Source organism: Ursus americanus, chromosome 3, assembly GCF_024610735.1.
Source record: "Ursus americanus isolate L20-20 chromosome 3, mUrsAme1.1.p, whole genome shotgun sequence".
Lineage (NCBI taxonomy): Eukaryota > Metazoa > Chordata > Mammalia > Carnivora > Ursidae > Ursus > Ursus americanus.
Window position 1 is genome coordinate 10,890,115 of NC_142129.1, and position 19,005 is coordinate 10,909,119.

Here is a 19,005-nt window from a genome sequence, read left to right on the forward strand (position 1 = left end):
AGTCTGAGACACTGTTTTATTACTGTTGATATCACAAATCATATCTGTTAATACTAAAACATTTGACTTAAATCAAATGCTGTTTTTCCTAAAAGACAGTGGTCAGACTCTCACTAAATGAAATTCTGTTCTAAAAACAGCCACATAATTTAATGAACTCTGCCTGATAGTTACCTCCATCTACTCTTTCTGTTTTATAAATATTTTTCAACAAGGCAGTGAAAAGCCATTGTGGCCATGGGATTTCGTTTTTAGGAGTCCCAGTTTCAGGCTGAGAGAGATCAGAAAGCTCACCCATGGTGAAAGGAGCTGAAGTCAGTAAAGCGTGGGAGGGCGCGCGGAGGTGGGCGAGTTCGCGTGTCCACTCCATCCCTCGGATCTAGGGTGGAGCAGGTGGTCGAGCCAAAAGCGCAGATCAGGAGACAGCGTAGGGACACAGGCAGCAGGGAGCCTTCTGGAGGGAAGTGGACATTTCATCAGCCAGGCAGCAGCCCAGAGGAGCGCTGGTCTGGCTGTATACACCCAGATGGAGCCAGCCCCTCACAGGCATTTCCGTGAGCTTCTGTAAACTGGGGCCCTCGGAGTCATCTGCCTAATCTGAGTAGATCTTCCCAGCTACAAACAGATGGAGAATCAGCTTCTAACCGTAAACTTCACTCCTGAAATTCATCAGTATATGCTGTAGTTTTTCTAAATCTGCCTAGGCGGTGGAAATAGTTTTTTTTTTCCATATATTAGTGTGTGTGTGTTCGTATGTGTAAACATACGTAATAGTTTTTTTGAAACCCTAAATACCCTCATATATTTGTAGACTCATACGTGACCTGTTTAATATACCTTATGTTCAGAATATGGAAATACTTCCTCACAGTGGGTCTGCTCTTTGATCCAAAGTGGTGTTCCTTCCTATGTGGTTTATATGGTTCCTCCTTCTGGTATGAAAATCCATGTCACTCTGTTCTTGTTCTTATTTATTTTTAAAAATATATGTGCATAAACATTTTCCCAGTTGTGATCAATGTCCATGTCAATTTTTCTTTTTACTTGTTTAAATTAAGCAGTTTTTCTATAATGCTGGACTGTCTTCATCTTTAATCACTACATCATATTCACCAAACTTCTATAACCTATATGAGCTTGGCATTGAAAAACTGTAAGTAGTTTAACTACACCAGGAAGCGTCGTTGTCTGACCTAACATTCAAGAGCAGCAGTCAGGTGTAAAGTAGACTTATTAGGCCTTTGTCCCCTTTTAGATCTTTATTTCTAGAGCCACCTGGAGTTTGGCCTTTCTGATGTCACAAACCAAAATGCGTCATTGCCCTTCATGATTTCCATGCTTCCACCACTTCTGTCCATGCTCAAGTTGACGGCTGTCATCCAGGTCCTACCCATCTAAGGTTAATAGGTACCTTCACCACCTGAGCACATATCCTGTTACAGATGACAGGTCATCTTATGCCTGAGCTATGAATAAGCTGGTTTAATCTGATCTTATTTAAATGAGTAAATGGCCTTCAAAGCAGTTATTTGGGGGATGCCACCAATGTTTTCCAGCCCCACATGTGCCATTCGTCGAGTCTGTTCCTCCAGGGATAAGGAAGAGGTACAGTGGTTGCTAATGGTGCTTCATTACCCCTTACTCCTCCCAGGGTAGCTGTGCCTTTCCTTGAGCATAATTTTTATGGGTTTTTTTTTAATTTGTCTGTTTAGGGTTATCTGATTTGACTCAGGAAATTCTAAAAAAGCACAGATTATGTCTCCTTAGCTTATTCTGTGCAGATGTCAGCTGTGGGTTTGAGACTAAGTGATTACACAATGCCACCTCCCATATTCTTCTCTTTAGTTGCTTTTTTATGCTGTTTCCATTTGTTTGATGTACTTACAATAACCTCAGTTGACATTTGAAGGATAGAAGCAAACACCACTGTAAAGCTTCCTCAGTGCAGATAAAATGATAATAATACAAACTTTCAGTACTTTCATGGAGAAGTCACAGACCATCACAGACATTACCTCATCCATGTCCACAACCAGCCGTATCAGAGATAATGAAAGAGAGGTCTAAATGGTATTTTGCAAATGGATGCCTAGGTCACCTGAAGAACTTTTAGCAAAAGTCAGAATGTCATGGTGGGCAGTTCAGCTCTGTTTTTGGGGATGACAGACCAGCAGCACAAAAGGGCTTGCCCAGGGTTTTCCCGCCGATCAGTTGCAAATTGGGATGGGAACTTTGTCAAGGATGGTCAGCTTTGCCACAGTTGTCACACTTGCGTGTGTGCTTGGGAGACAGGCCAATGTCTACAGGAAGCAAGGCAGGGCCCCAGGAGTTGAAGGAAGTCGAGCAAATAAGCTCATAGCAGCTGTTGGACAGACTAACATTTCCTTCTTTGCACACACATTTAAATCTGATATGGACTTTCCATACTGGAAATTTTGGGCCATTTCTACACAGACCATTCATTTCACCATTGATAATTAAATAGGCCACACTTTATGGTTTTGGACCGTCCTTTTTTCGTAAAGCAATTCTGATGCACTCTAACTGCAACGTGGGCTCTGTGAGTAGAGCATGCTAATGATGGAACACATTAGGGAATTCTTTTTAACAAAGAAAAATAATAACATGTTTGTTTTAGAAAAGCCTGAACACTTGAAAGTGCTTGGGAAACCTTATCTAACTGGCATCATTAGCCTTGGTTCCTTCAAGCTGCAGCATTTTCTCAGTCTAATTGTTTTGGGGACAGCCGGCTGAGTGGAGACACAGGAATGTGGAGAGGGAGCAAGACCAGACTATCAGAAACCTCCTAATGACTTCCAGCCTTCATCCAAGGGCAAGGGAAAGGTGTGACTTCTGAGAGAGACGAGGATAAATGCAACCACTTTCAAGTAGAATTAGAATAGCCCTTCGTTAGACACTTGACTTCAAGAAAGGATCGGCTGTCAGAATAGAGAGGTGACCCGGGCTCACCCTGGGAGGAGGCTTCAGCCCGTCAGGGTTTGGAAAGAGAACTTCCTACAAGAAAGCACAGCGGAGGGCTTGCTATCACAATAAAGACGTCTGCTCTTAGCATTTTTCCAGGTACCAGGCATAATTTGGGTAAATTTTCATGTCCTCCTACATCAGTAAGTATAAGTGAAGGCTGTCCTGGGTGAGCTTCACAAAAGGGACAACGGAGGAAGCCTGTCCCACGTACCGGGCTGGATGCCCAACATCCCTGTATCAGCCCTTCCAAGCAGCCATTAAAGCACATACCACAGGCTACATGCCTGATTCCAAAATTCGGTGCACATTCTCTTCAATTCGTGTTTATTTTAATGCACTTCAAATCAAGGAGCATTTCTTGATTTGATTCTCCTAACGGCATTACTTCAGCTTTTGAGGAAGTGAAGATGAACAAGGAGAAGGCACTTTCCTTCACGAGGTCTTAGTCTTTTTTCCTAACTAACTTTCCCCCCAAATTTTAACATTGAATTTCAATATTAAAAAAAAAATCTTAAAGCTACAGAAAAATTGAACAGAACAGCAAAATCTGTATACCTTCCAACCAGATGTAGAACTGCTAACATTTTCTACATTTGCACTTCTTTCTTTGTATGTGTGTTCTTCATTTGGACTGCAGTGGGTAGAGAACCAAAGAGCTATCCAGCCTAGAAGGTGACATTTGACTTCAGACTGGAAGGATACAGCAAGTCTAGAAAAGATGGGATATGTTCCAGAAGGAGGGGAAACATCAAAATTTCTTGTGGGAGTAGAAGTTCCTAATCTATTAAGGGAATAGCAAGTCGCAGGGGTGGCTTCTGTGGGAACAAGTAGCCATTTGAGGAAAGGCCTTAAATGCCAGGCCAAGATGTCTGGGGTAGGAGGCAGCGAGGTTATAAGCAATTACGTCCCATCAGTTATTCTTTCAGGCAGGAATGGCAGGATCAGCTAGGGAATTTAGAGGAGTGGGGAGGACAGGTGATGACTAAAAGCAAGGAATTTAGTTAGAAAACCATCTGGTACATGTCTGGACAGGAGTCTACTTATTAAGTTCTTTATAGAACACAGGTGTACTCTATTGGTAATTTTGTTAGGTTTGTTTAGATTTTGCATTTTCAGTTTATCTTTCTCAGCCTTTAACTTAAAGGGCAGAGGACTCAGTCTTTCTTACTACTGAGCATATGCCAAGTGTCTGTTGATCCATTCCTGTCATAAGTTGAAATAATTTGAAATGACTTGATATGCTCACTTGAATTTAATAGTCCCTTTATAACCTGAGACGCTCTGAATACATATCTACAGATGAATCAGTCCCGTGATAAATGTTCCCTGAAAAAACAGATAACTGGTTCAGAAGTATGGTTTCTGCTTCACTAACCTAGATCTGTACTGTCCAATCAGTATGGTAGCCACTAGCCACATGCTTAAAATTGACTTGTTTGCTGTAAATACACACCAGATTTCAAAGACTTAGTATAAAAAAGGAGTGTAAAATATCTAAATAATAATTTCTTATGTGGATGACATGTTAAAATGACAATATTTTAGATATACTGGATTATATGAATATAAAGTGGCCCACTCCAACCACTTTTCTTCAACAGAATATCAGAAGTCTTAGCCAGGGCAATTAGACAGGACCAAGAAATAAAATGCATTTAAACTGGTAAGGAAGAAGTAAAACTGTCACTATTTGCAGATGACATGACACTATATAAAAAAAAACCCTCAAGACTATTTAAAAAAAAAACTTACAAATAATAAAAGAATTCAGTAAAGTTGCAGGATACAAAAATCGATATATAAAAATGTTGGATTTCTGTACAAACTATCAGAGAAATTTTTTTTAAAAAATCCCATTTACAATTGCATCAAACAAATATATAGTAATAAATTTAACCAAGGAGATAAAAGACCTGTATACTGAAAACGGTAATATTTTGATGAAAGAAATTGAAAAAGACAAATGGAAAGAGATGCCATGCTCATGGACTGGAAGAGTTAATAATGTCCGTATTACCCAAACCAATCTGTAGATCAGTACAATCCCTACCAAAATTCCAATGGCATTTTTCACAGAAACAGAGCAGTCCTAAAGTCTGTATGAAACCACAGAAGACTCCGAATAGCCAAAGCAATCATGATAAAGAACAGCACACCTGGAGGCATGTTTCCTGATTTCAACCTATATCACAAAGCTACATTAATCAAACACTGTGTTATTGGGGAAAAAACAAAAACAAAACCAGACACAGGCCCGTGGAACCAAACAGAGAGACCAGAAATGAACCTGTTCATATATGGCCAATTAAATTACAACAAAGCCAAGAATATACAAGGAGAAAAGGACAGTCTCTTAAACAAATGGTGATGGGAAAACTGGACCTCTATCTTGGTCACTCACAAAAATCATCTCAAAATGGATTAAAGACTTAAACATAAGACCTGAAACCATAAAACTCCTAGAAGATGGTAAGCAACTTGTCATCAATCTTGGCAATGATTTTTTAGATTTGACACCAAAAACAAAGGTAGCCACTAAAATAAAAAATAAACAAATGGGACTATATCAAGCTAAAATTCTTCTGCACAGCAAAGTAAACTATTAACAAAATGAAAAGGCAGCATACTGAATGGGAGAAAATGTTTGCAAATCCTATATTGGATAAGAGATATCCAAAATATAGAAAGTATTCATAAAATTTAATAGCAAAAAAAATTTTGATTAAATTTTTTCAAAGAAGCTATTCAGATGGCCAACAGGTACATGAAAAGCCGCTCAACCTCACCCATCGTCAGGGAAACGCAAATCAAAACCACAGTGAGCTACCACCTCACACCTGTCAGAGTGACTGTTATCAAAAAGACAAGAGATAGCAAGTGTTGGTAAGGATGTGGAGAAAAGGGAACCCTTAGGCACTGTTGGAGGGAATTTAAATGAGTGCAGCCACTACGGAAAACACTGCAGAGTTTCCTACAAAAATTAAAAATAGAATTACCATAGGAGCCAGCAGTGCCACTTCTGGGTTTTATCCAAAGGAAACAAAAACACTAACTTGAAAAGATATATACATCTGCAAATTCATTGCAGCCTTATTTACAGTTGCCAAGAAATGGAAAAACGTTTAAGTGTCCAGCAGTGGATGAATGGATAAAGAAGATGTGTATGTACGTACATACACACACAATGGGATATTATTCAGCCATAGAAAAGAAAGAAATCCTGCTATTTGCAACAACATGGATGGATCTTGAGGGCATTATGCTAAGTGAAATAAGCCAGACAGAGAAAGACAAATACCTTATAATCTCATTTATATGTGGAATCTTAAAAAAAAAAAAAAAGAACCCCTCAATATAGAAAACAGTTCATGGTTGCCAGAGGGCAGAGGTTACGAGTGGAAGAAATGGGTGCAGGTGATCACAAGATCCGACTGTCCAGTTACAAGAGCAGTCGTCAGGGGCGCCTGGGTGGCACAGCGGTTAAGCGTCTGCCTTCGGCTCGGGGCGTGATCCCGGCATTATGGGATCGAGCCCCACATCAGGCTCCTCCGCTAGGAGCCTGCTTCTTCCTCTCCCACTCCCCCTGCTTGTGTTCCCTCTCTCGCTGGCTGTCGCTATCTCTGTCAAATAAATAAATAAAATCTTTAAAAAAAAAAACAAGAGCAGTCGTCAGGATGTAATGCACAGCATGGTGAGTTAAGTTACTAATACTGTGTTGTTTGAAAGTTGCCGAGAGAGTACATCTTAAAAGTTCTCATCACGTTAAAAAATGTTTGTGGTGATGGACATCACATGTACTGTGGTGATCATTTCTCTATGTATACATATATCGAATCATTACGTAGTGTATCTGAAACTAATGTTATATGTCAGTTCTATCTCAACAAAAATAACACAAGTGTGTGTGTATACATAAACATTTTATCTATTTTTACTTTTTTAATGTGGCTACTGGAAAATTAAAAGATGTGCGGCTCACATGATATTTCCATTCCACAGTGCTGATAGACATAACTGGATGTACTTCTATACAGATGCTGTCCAACTTGTGTGTGTGTGTATATATATATATATATATATATATATATATATGCAAAATATAATATATACAAAATATATATATATTTTTTAAGATTTTATTTATTTATTCGACAGAGATAGAGACAGCCAGTGAGAGAGGGAACAGAAGCAGGGGGAGTGGGAGAGGAAGAAGCAGGCTCATAGTGGAAGAGCCTGATGTGGGGCTCGATCCCACAACGCCGGGATCACGCCCTGAGCCGAAGGCAGACGCTTAACCGCTGCGCCACCCAGGCGCCCCAGTATATATATATATTTTTTAAGATTCCAGTAAATATACATGAAAGGCAGGTATTCTCCAGCTCTACACTAGGACTAATTTGAGTTTCTGTCTTCAAGAAAGTGTGAAAAAGCAATACTGATACTTTTTAGGAACTGTAAGTATAAATGCTGTTTTATAGGAAACAACTTTAAAATAGAAATTCTGGAAATGATATTATTAGGAAAGGGTAAATTAGCAATTTTTTAAATTGAAAGTTTGCCTGTTTTAAATCTATAGTTCAAATAATTAAAATGGTGAAGACCAATCCTAGTGAACTGATTTCAGGGCAGTATAGTTTGCTTTTTCTGCTGATGAAATCTGTCATATTTTCTTAATATGTAGCATTTCTCCAAATTGGCTAAGCATCTGCAGAGAGTAAATGATGGAGGTCAAGGGTACGGTGGTGCCATGATGTCTGCGATAGTGATACGTCCAGTACATCTAACTGCACTCCCAGAACTTCACATGATGTTCCAGAATGGTGGGGAACCTTGAGATCCATCATGGGAGGTTCATCAAACATTTGTCTGTGTGGTATATATGGTATTTATTTAAGGCTTAGAGTGGTTTCCACACTTTCATGGCATCGCTCACTTACTCTAGTCCATCAGGCTGCTGACAGTTCCATACTTTAGGGAAAACAGAGCAGCCTCAATTCTCTTTTTAAATCTCTTCAAAGAATTGCCTTAACCTCCCTTGGTAACATGTGTCTAACAACTTTCATTATCATCATAGCCTGTGGCTTTAACCTCTCTGAACGTCATTCTCCTCATCTGTAAGTTGCAGGTGAAAACCTGCTGCACCTTGAGCACGTGGTGCGTGTAAGCGCTCAGGTGATGTCTGGGATGAAGGAGAATTACTGAGTCTCAAATATCACCTCCTTGCATAGCATCTCCCAGGCAAAGCTCGTTTACTCCTTTCTCTGACTCCCTCAATTTCATCAATTTAAGAAATGTTGGCAGTGTCTTTATAATTCACGTACTTATTTTTATAAAATAACCAGTGTCAACTCCCATATTCTGAGGAAGCCTGGATAGGCGTCAGGCCTGTGTGGATGTGTGTGACACTGCCCTCACCCAAGGATTCACTTCCTCTTGAATATACAGCCCATCCTGGCCCCATTCTCATCAACCCCTGCCCCGTGCTTCTGTCTGGTGTGCTGGGCTTGACTATATTTCCCCTTTCTAGCTCTACTGTCCAGCAAAGAGGATAACATAGTAAATACCTATAAAAACAAATGATTTAGCAGCCCAGCCAAGTTTATCTCATTGTACCTCTCAGCTGGCTATAAACTAATCACCTGAAGTAAGCATTTGCTAATCGTCCAAATCATGGCAGTCTCTCTCTCTCTTTCATTTTAAAAGACTATTACTGCGGGGAAAGGAAACCTGGACCTACTTCATTAACAGAAGCAATCAAAGAAGTGGAAAATTTCTTTAATACTTGTGTTAGATTTTTGACTAGATGAATCATACGGCCTCTCTGTGAAGTAGATATTCTTATCCACATTTTATAGATGAGAAAACTGAGTTCATAGAGCAAGTGAATGATAGAGCCAATATCTGAACCTAGGTCTGACTTACTAACCTCACACGACGGGGTTTCTACTTTTTTTGACAGGGAAATGCCGCCTCTGTCAAAGTATCTGAGCAGAACAATCACCCAGGGGCAGAGGGAACAAATCCTTCCCACTCTTGCTTTCCAGGGCTTTGAAGCATCAGAAGCCTCCCCACGTGCTCTTTTACACTGTCAGTCAGCTCAGGGGAGCCGCAGCCCAGGAAGTCAGCTTGCAGAGGTAGGGCAGGCAAGACACGGGCACAAATGGCCCTACTTACACCTCATGTGACACAAGAAGGGTTGAATAATCTATAAATTCTACCAGTTTTCCAGCTTCTGCTGTATAGTCCGTCCTCAGTCTTTCCAGCTTTAGACAAAAGCTGGTAGGACGTCATTAAAAGCAACAGAATATTAAGTGCCTAATGCTCATCTTTACCTTTGGGAAAGAAAACAGTGTGAGATAATGGACAAAAACTGTAAAATCTATGTTAATGTTTCTCTTATTTTTAAGTACTTCTAAAATATGAAGACCCGAAAATTAGGCTGTGCTTCTGTATTCTCTAATACGTCTGGTATTACATTTCATTGGAACAGGAATGTAACCAGCCCTCAGTAGCCAATGTCGTTGTCATTACACTACAATTGCCCTTAAAACAACTGATGACACTGGCTTTGAAGCATATAGATGAGACTGCACTTTCAGACAGAGCAAGCAATTTTAGGTTATGTTTATCACATATGATATGGTTTCCTATAATTTTATACAAAGCTGTAACTTTATTCTTGTCTCTAGTTAAAACAGGACTTGATCTGAATGACTGGTTAATTCTACTTCCTGCACTGGTTAATTCCCCCCTGCAAACAGGGGGGGAAAAAAACACACAACCATCTCATTTGTCTAAATGTTTAATTGAACTAAATGTTAAGCCAGCCAAGGTTTGGGACAAGTTCTCTGGGGTAGATTTTGAGAGAGTGTTGGCATCAAGAGGGCAACACAGATTCCCAACTTTTGTCCCCTTCACAAGAAACCAACAGTTATCCACAGATGAGACAGCATCGTAAAAATCCTAGAACATGGGGATGAGCCTAAAGCACAAAGACCAAGACGGACTGCATCAGAAGGGCAAGAGCAGCAGCCACACTGACCACAGCACTCCCTCCCCAGGCCAGCACAGCACTGCACCAAGAGGACCCCTGACCCTACAGTTTCTTCAGCGGGAAAGAGTCCAAGGTGGACATCCAGCTCCCCAGCACTGTCAGTCACTTCCCAGGAGGCCCAACTTCAGGTCTCACCTCAAGGGGGAATTGTGCAGCTTGACCACTGGGGATCAGATTATGACAGAAATGGGGAATGGAGTTTATGGCAACCACATTTGGATCCTGGAAGACTGAGTTTCCACTCATAGTAGCATTCAAGTAGAAAGCCAGTGGTTTTGCTTATCTGCAGAGTCAAGACTGTGGCCCAGCCTGACCAGGAACTTGGTGGGGCACCGATCTACCTGATTTGGGACCACAAATAATGAATGAGCCATACCAGCCTTGGAGCCAGTTCAGTCACTCTGCTTGGGCAGGACAGCTAATTCATAGGGCTACCAACTGCTGAGTGTAGTGCCCAGTGTAGGAAACCTGGCCTGAGCCCCTGGGAAATTGTTTAGCCCAGCAGCACTCAAGCTGCCTATCTGCAGAGCCAGAACAGTAACCCCATCGGCCAGGGATCTTGGTGCACAGTTCTGCCTGACTGGGTCCCCAGACAAGAGATTTGCAGGCCGTGGGGCCTATTCTGTGGTCCCAGCCAACTAGGGAAACTAATCTATAGTCTACCTACTACCAACCAGGAAACCCAGCCATAGCTCTCAGGAATCTGCATAGCCCATCCTGCAATCCCAGTTAAGCTACACTTGGGAAGGGCCACTGGCTGGGCTCGCCACTCATCTGCAGAGCCAAGACCATAGACTGTTTGGCCTCCAGCAAAGAGCCTTGCCAGCTTTGGGGCCTCTACAGCAACCCCACCTAAGCAGGAAAACTATTTGTAGCCCTGACCCCTGCTGAATATAGCCTTCTGCCCACCCAACCAGGGAACCTAACCAAAGCACAGGGGAAGCCAGGTAGGTAGCCCATCATGCAGCCCTGCTCACAGTGGCACATGAGCTGAGAACATAGACAGTGGCTCTCCCCATCTGTAGAACAAAGCTGGTGACCCCATCTGGCCAGAGGTGGTGCATCGTCCTGCCTGATTTGGGTCCCTGAACAACAAGCCATTATGACCTTAGCCCCTAGTCTGCTGCCCTGCCCAATCAGGGAAGCTGATTCATAACCATGCCTATTTCTGAGAATAGCAGTAGTCCTAACTGTCTAGGAAGCCTGACCAACAAATTCACACAACTGTGGAGCCTATCCTACAATTGCACTTGGGCAGGGAACACAGCCAGTACATGGAACATTTTTTAGGATGCTTTCATAGGCCACAAAACATGTCTAAGCAAATTCAAGAAAATTGAAGTCATACCAATTATCCTCTCTGCCTACAGTGATATGAAACTAAAGATTAATAATAGGAAAACTAGCAAATGAATACATGGAACTTAAAAAGCATTCATTCTCCTGAACAATCAATGGGTCAAAGAAGAATTTAAAAAGAAAAAGTATATACCAAAACTTATAGGATATAAACATAGCTATAATGCATACATCAAGAAAATAGAAAGATTTCAAATAAACAACCTAACTTTACACTTGTGGAACTCAAAAAGGAAGAACAAACTAAGCTCAAAGTTTGCAGAGGAAAGAAAGCTTAGAAAATGAGATACAGAGGGGCGCCTGGGTGGCACAGCGGTTAAAGCGTCTGCCTTCGGCTCAGGGCGTGATCCCGGTGTTCTGGGATCGAGCCCCACATCAGGCTCCTCCACTATGGGCCTGCTTCTTCCTCTCCTACTCCTCCTGCTTGTGTTCCCTCTCTCGCTGGCTGTCTCTATCTCTGTCGAATAAATAAATAAACTCTTTAAAAAAAAAAAAAAAAGAAAATGAGATACAGAAAAAGAAAACAATTTTTAAAAACTAAGAGTTGTTTCTATGAAAAGATAAAATTGACATCTTTATGTAGACTAACCAACATAAAAGAGACAACTCAAATCAAAATTTATAAGTGAAAAGGATTACAACTAAACCACCAAAATCCAAAAGATAGTATGAAACTACTATGAAAACTACACCACCAAACTAGACAACTGCAAAGAAATGGAAAAATTCTTAGAAACATACACCCTACCAAGACTGAGTCAGGAGGAAATAGAAAATCTGAACAGATGAATTACTAGTAAGGAGCTTGAATCATTAATGAAAAATCTCCCAACGAAGAAAAACCCAGGACCAGATGGCTTCACTGGTGCATTTTACCAAACATTTAAAGAGGAATTAGTGCCAATCCTTTTCAAACCCTTCCAAAACACTGAGGTGGTAGAAACACTCTCAATTCCTTTTATGAGGCTAGCATTACCCTATCAAAGCCAGATAAGGACACTACAAGAAAACTACAGGCCAATATCCCTGACACATACAGATGCAAAAATTTTCAACAAAATTACTAGCAAATTGAACTCAACAGTATATTAGAAGGATTATTCACCATAATCAAGTGGTATTTATCTCTGGGATGCAAGGATGGTTCAACATACGCAAACCAATAAACGTGCTATATCACATTAATAAAAAAATCATATCATCTCGCTAGATGCAGAAAAAGCATTTGACAAAATTCAACATCCATTCATGATAAAAACTCTTTAAAAAATGTATAGAAAGAACGTGCCTCCATATAATAAAGGCCATACATGGCAAGCCCACAGCTAACATCCTACTCAATGATGAAAGTCTGAAAGCCTTTCCTATAAGATCAGGAAGAAGACAAGGGTGCCAACTCTCACCACTCCTATTCAACACAGTAGTGGAAGTTGTAGCCAGAGTAGTTAGGCAAAATAAAAGACATCAGAATTGGAAAAGAAGAAATGAAACTATTTGCTTTTATATACAGAAAATCCTAACAACCGCACCAAAAGACAGATCAACAATTCAGCAAAGGTACAGGTTACGAAATTAACATACAAAAATCAGTAGTGTTTCTATACATTAACAAAGAGTTATCTGAAAAAGACAAAAATGATCCCATTTATAATAGCATCAAAAACAATAAAATACTTAGGAATAAATTTACCCAAAGAGGTCAAAGGTCTCTACACCAAAAACTACAGGACATTAATGAAAGAAATTGAATAAGACACAAATGGGAAGATAGTCCATGTTCATGGATTGGAAGAATTAATATCGTTAAAATGTCCATACTATCCAAAACCATCTATAGATTTAATGCAATCCCTATCAAGATTCTAATGGCATTTTTTACAAAAGTTAAAAAAAAAATCCTAAAATTTGTATGGAACCACAAAAGACCCTGAATAGCTAATGTAATTCTGAGAAGCACAAAGTTGGAGGCACCACAGTTCCTGATTTCAAACTATATAATAATGCTGTAGTATCAAAACAGTACGTTACTGGCATAAAAAATACACACATGAACCAATGGAACATAATCTGGAGCCCAGAATTAACCCCCCACCCATACAATCAACTAATATTTGCCAAGGGATCCAAGAATACTCATTTGAGAAAAGACTATCTCTTCAATAAGTGGTACTGAGAAAGCTGGATATTCACATGTGAAAGAATGAAGCTAGACTCCTATCTTAAACCACTCACAAAAATTAACTCAAATGGAATAAAGACTTAAACATGAAACCTAAAGCCATGAAACTCCTAGAAAAAAACTAGAGGAAAAATTATCCTGACATAGGTCTTAGCAATGATGTTTTGATAAGATACCTAAAGCACAAGCAACAAATTAAACAATAAACAAGTGGGACTACATCAAACAAACATTCCACACAACAAAAGCAGCAATCAACAAAATGAAAACCTACGTATGAACAGGAGAAAAAATATTTGCAACCTATATATCTGATAAAGAGTTAATATCTAAACTATACAGAGAACTCCTAAAATTCATTAGCAAAAAGGGGAAAAAAAGCAAATAATCCAGTCGAAAAATGGCAAAAGTACCTGAATAGACATTTTTCTGAAGAAGATATTCAGATGACCAACAGGTGCATGAAAAGGCTCTCAACATCACTCATCATTTGAAAAATGCAACTCAAAACCACAATGAGCTATCACTTTATGCTTCGTGGAATGGCTATTATCAAAAAGACAAAGATAACATGCTGGCATGGTCTTAGAGAAAAGAGAACCCATGTATGCTGTTGATGGGAATGTAAATTGGTACAGACACTTTGGAAAACAGTATGGAGGTTCCTCAAAAAATTAAAACTAGAACTACCCTGTGATCCAGCAATTCCACTTCTGGGAACATATCTGAAGGGAACGAAAGCACTATGTTGAAGAGATATCTGCACACCATGTTGTCTAGCAGCGTTATTCACAAGAGCCAAGGAACGTGCCCATCAGTGGATGAATGGATAAAGCAGTTGTGGTATATACACGCACAACGGAATATTATTCTGCCATAAAAAGAGGGAAATCCTGCCATTTGCAACAATGTGAATAGACTTTTACGGCATTATGTTGAGTCAGACAGAGAAAGACAAATACTGTATGATCTCACTTATATGTGAAATCTAAAAATACCGACCTCACAGAAAACCTCAGATGCTTGTTGCCAGGGGCACAGGGGTGGGGGGGGGGAATTAGGTGTAGGTGGACACAGACTTCCAGCTCTAAGATCTAGAAGTGCTGGGCATATCATGTACAACATAACTGTAGTTAACAATGCCATATGGAATATTTGAAAGTTGGTAAGAGTAGATTCTAAAAGTTCTCATCACAGGGGAAAAAAATTGTAATACACATTAAATTTATTGTGATACCCATTTCCTAGTATCTAGGTATGCATCAATGTATCTCAGTAGAACTGGAAGAAAACAATTTGTTTTCCCTTCTGTGGGAAGTTGTCTCTCTGCCAACCTTGTTGTTTTACTTCACGATTGACCCTCCAACATTTGGGGTAAGGGGAGTTCATTCATAATTCCAACTATTTTCCTCAAAAAAAGATTTTTTTTCTTATAAGGAAGACTTTCTGGTTTGCTCAGAAAGCATGATTCTTTGACTTGAAGAATATACTCCAAAATAATTGTTGTAACCTAGTAAATGAAAATGCATGATTTTGCATTTCAGCTTATTCATCTCCATTTTCTATCACTTTATTGTAATTTCCATAAAGTTGGAGACTAGCAAATGTATTTAATTGTAATTTTCATTAATTCTGCCTGTACTGCCACGCACTGAATGTGTCGCCTAGAAGTCACATGTGGAAGCCATAACCTCCAACGTGGCGGTATCTGGAGGTGGGGCCTTTGGGCGGTGACTAGAGTTGCATCAGGTCGCGAGGAGGGGACTCTCATGATGAGATTAAAACTGTGTTCATTCTTCCCCCATTAAGAATTAATGTCAGGGAAACCTATATATAGAGAGAGACAGACAGACACACACACACACACACAGAGACACTTGGATACGTATCTATCTCCTAAGTATCTAGCCCTGATAATCCACAGTCCATAGTCTACCTTCAGAAAAGCAGAAAGGAATTAGAGATTGAGCCTGTGTAAAAGCCAGGGTTCTAATCAGTTTCCAGAATCTGAAAATGCAGTGTGTCAAATTCAGGTGGTTGTGCATATGTATCTTGTTCTTCACTGGGAAGTTTCCACTGTAAAGCTGACAGGCCCACGAGAGCATCCAAAATTGTCTTTATGAATAAATGGTTTGCAACGTTCAGACTGTTCCCCAGCTTTTCCTTTGTTGGCCATCGGGAAAGCCCCGAAACCTAGGCCTGGCCCAGATGTCTGGAAGTGGGGTGTGCACCTGATTCCAGGCAAGGCTGCCCTGCAGGAGAGCCAAGGCCTCTTTCTCCAACAGATCCCAAATAGACTTTGTCGTGAATCCACGACCACCACCTAACCCACTATCCACATAATCATGTCTAGATTTGTAAATTTGTGTGCATATTAGTATCATTTAGAAACTTCATTTCAAAAAAGTTCCAAATTATTGAAGAGGCAAGAGCTTCTTATACTGAATTATATATTAGGGTAATATTCACGTGAGGTGCACTCCGTATTGTCGTATGGTTTTACCTTATAACTTTGTGTTTGCATTAGTAAAGGTGCTGAAAACACTGAAAAATAAGTAATTTGAGTTTTAATAAACTTTGTTAGCTGGTAATACTAATTATGCATTGTCCTATAATGCTATCTCTGAATTTTAAAATTGCCTTTTCAAGATTTCTTCAGAAAGATGATAAGCTCCCTCTAGTGGGAAGTGAGCATAATTGAGTTATTTCCCCAAAGCAGTGTAACTTCAGAGTTACATTTTGTTTAAAGGAAAAGGGCTCCATTTCTTTTTCTCTTTGAATTTTAGCCAAGAGAGTAATATTGGTTATCATGGGATATGTATAGGACAGTCGTGAGTGTGGGGTCATGTTGGTGAACTGCTCTTACACAAGCAGAGAAAGTGAGGTTACCGCAACTTAATGCCCTAATGCCTCAGCATTAACTCCATCTAACCTGTGAGAATATACACATGCAACCATATAATTAGAATTTACTTACCAATTACATATATATCACTTAACTCCTAAGCCTTTACTTTGATATTTAAGTAGCTAGAAGATTATCTCATCTCTTGGCCTCATTTTACAGCCGGGCTTATGGCTTCCTCAAGATTTCACAGTTGGAAGTGGGCTTCGACCTTTGAGTTCCTATTAATTTTACAGAAAGCAAGCCTTACTCATTTTGGCTTTTCTTAATTTATGAGGAAAATACAACGAAAATCCCATGCTTTTTTGGAGTAATTAGCTTTCTGCCCCATAGCATTCAGACTTGAAGCTAAAACTGCATCTTTATAGAGTTTAATAACTTATATAAAATGTTAATTCTCAATCATCAAGAAAAATTATAATTGCATCCAAGCAAGGAAGTAAGTAGCACATTACAAAATGGGTTTTGATTTTACAATCGGTAATGAAAAAAAATTAAAAATTTAATGAAATTTTGTGCGAGAATGGCATATATCCCAGAATAGTTAACAATCAATAACCAACTCCCGGAAAAGCAGTTATGGCAAGTTATGGAAACTAGTTTTAAAATCCTACATCCTAGGTTTCACCTGTCCCACATTTTATATAGCTTGTATCAAAGCACATGCTTCACTGCTTTGTTAGTAACTGTTGACAAAGTTCTTCCACACTGGAGAAAGGTTGGCTCTCACTAAACATTTTATTGTTTTCTTATAGCAAACAACATGCTTGGTTTTGGATCACTGGTCAGCACTTCCAATACCTACGATGGATCTGGTGTCGTGACCGTGGAAACGGACCACCCGCTCCTCTGGACCATGGCCATCAAAAACTAACCCAGCAATTGGCATCCATAGCCACGCCTCTGATTTACCTCATTTGCCACTGACTTCTCCACAAGAACAGGTCACCTTGGTTTACAGAAATTTAAACCTCTCCATGGAAAGCCCACTAGTTTTAAAGATGTTAATGTTTAGATAACCCAGGTAACACAAATGACAGATCTCAGTTTTACAGTGAGGGAGAAAAGTCATTATTCGTGAAGAAAGTAAATAAGCTCTGTTACATTCACTTGGAAAATGAACGTGCATCATTCCCCTATAAAATTCAGTACGAGTTATTATCATTCCATTTATCCTAGAGAATTGTTCTTAATTTTGAAGCTGAGAAAGTTCTCTGTTGAGGGTCCTTGGTATCCAGCACATCAGCCACCTTCCGCCCATCCTTAAATCCTGACACCAAAGGCTATGTCTGAGTGTTTATTAATGCTAGAGTCCTCTGTGTAATATGGGAAAAAATTCCTTTCAGATTGGGATGTTAGAACGGCACCATTTTGCCCTGGCCTTATTACTGTCTTTGGTATTTTAAAAATAAATCAAGAATCATTGACCTAATTATTAAATTTGAAAACAGGCGGTTATGTAAGCTATAGGTGAAGAGGGAAACAGCATGAAAGGTGAATGACTGTTCATGAAGCCCTACTGACACCTTCAGCCCAAGCTCAGCTCTGAAGTGAGTCACTAGTCTCCAGTGCAGTGACAGATGAAAACTGCCCTCATCGGAATTACAACCAAGGCTGAAAATGGTGTGCAGAGGAGATTTATGCACAAAAACAGAACTGTTTCTGACATTACTCAGACTGAAAAGTATTGGTTCACAGACCCCGAGTTAATGCAAAAGACCAGGAAATGAGTTTGACACCAAGTACTAAGCTCCTGTCCTGGTCCAGCCATTCACCCAAGTTCCCGGAACCTTGTCCTAAGCCAGAACCTGGGAGGGGCTGGCTGGGTGGTCCTCGAGCTTCCTTTCCCTGCCCTCAGGCTCTAGACCCTGACACCTGGCAGTTACCCAGCAGAGGATACACAGCATTACCGACTCAGCAGTTCAAACCACCTGGGGCACTGAAATGCACTCTTGTTCTTTTATAATGAGACTCTCGTCTCTCTTCTTGCCCTTTTCTATCCTATTTACCAAACCAAACAGTGCCATACAAACCAGAGGAGAACCCACCCACTCAGTTATATGAACACACATCCCCATTTTGCTGTCAAGGACCAGCCACTCTTTCCTCCCTGGTGTTATGACAAAGCAAGAGTTGGATTTTAAGCAGAGAGTGAAAGGGGGAGCAGTTGAGCTGGCATGCAGTTGTGAATGGTTAACCATGAGAGGTCAGTTGTAATTATTATACAAACATAGGAGATTGAAATCTGATGTCAAATAAAAATAGTTACCAATGTGCATGTTTGTGGTCCGTTTCTAAGAAAACAGCCCATTTTCTCAACTGTATTTCACCAACCTCTCATAATCAATGTTTCTGTACAAAAAGAAAAAAATTGCCCCCCAAAAACTGACAGCACTTCACTCCTCCGATTTCGGCAAGTAGCCAGTATTAATACTCGCTCTAAGTGCCACATAAGGTCCGCACAAGATCACATGTGCCGGTGCTTACACTCTCTCTCTGGACTCACTGCCCATCTAGAAGAGA

The 19,005-nt window shown here is 40.1% G+C and overlaps 1 protein-coding gene across 2 annotated transcripts in view; it reads left to right on the forward strand.

The window, feature by feature from the left end:
• The window catches only part of TPK1 (thiamin pyrophosphokinase 1), a 319,082-nt gene extending 300,324 nt beyond the window's left edge, over nucleotides 1–18,758 (forward strand). For both annotated transcript variants that reach the window (XM_045792418.2, XM_045792417.1), the window contains exon 9: nucleotides 17,238–18,758. In XM_045792418.2, the coding sequence (XP_045648374.1) occupies nucleotides 17,238–17,356 (119 nt within the window). In that variant the 3' untranslated portion in view covers nucleotides 17,357–18,758. The remainder of the gene's footprint in view (nucleotides 1–17,237) is intronic.
• The last annotated feature ends 247 nt before the right edge of the window (nucleotides 18,759–19,005 follow it).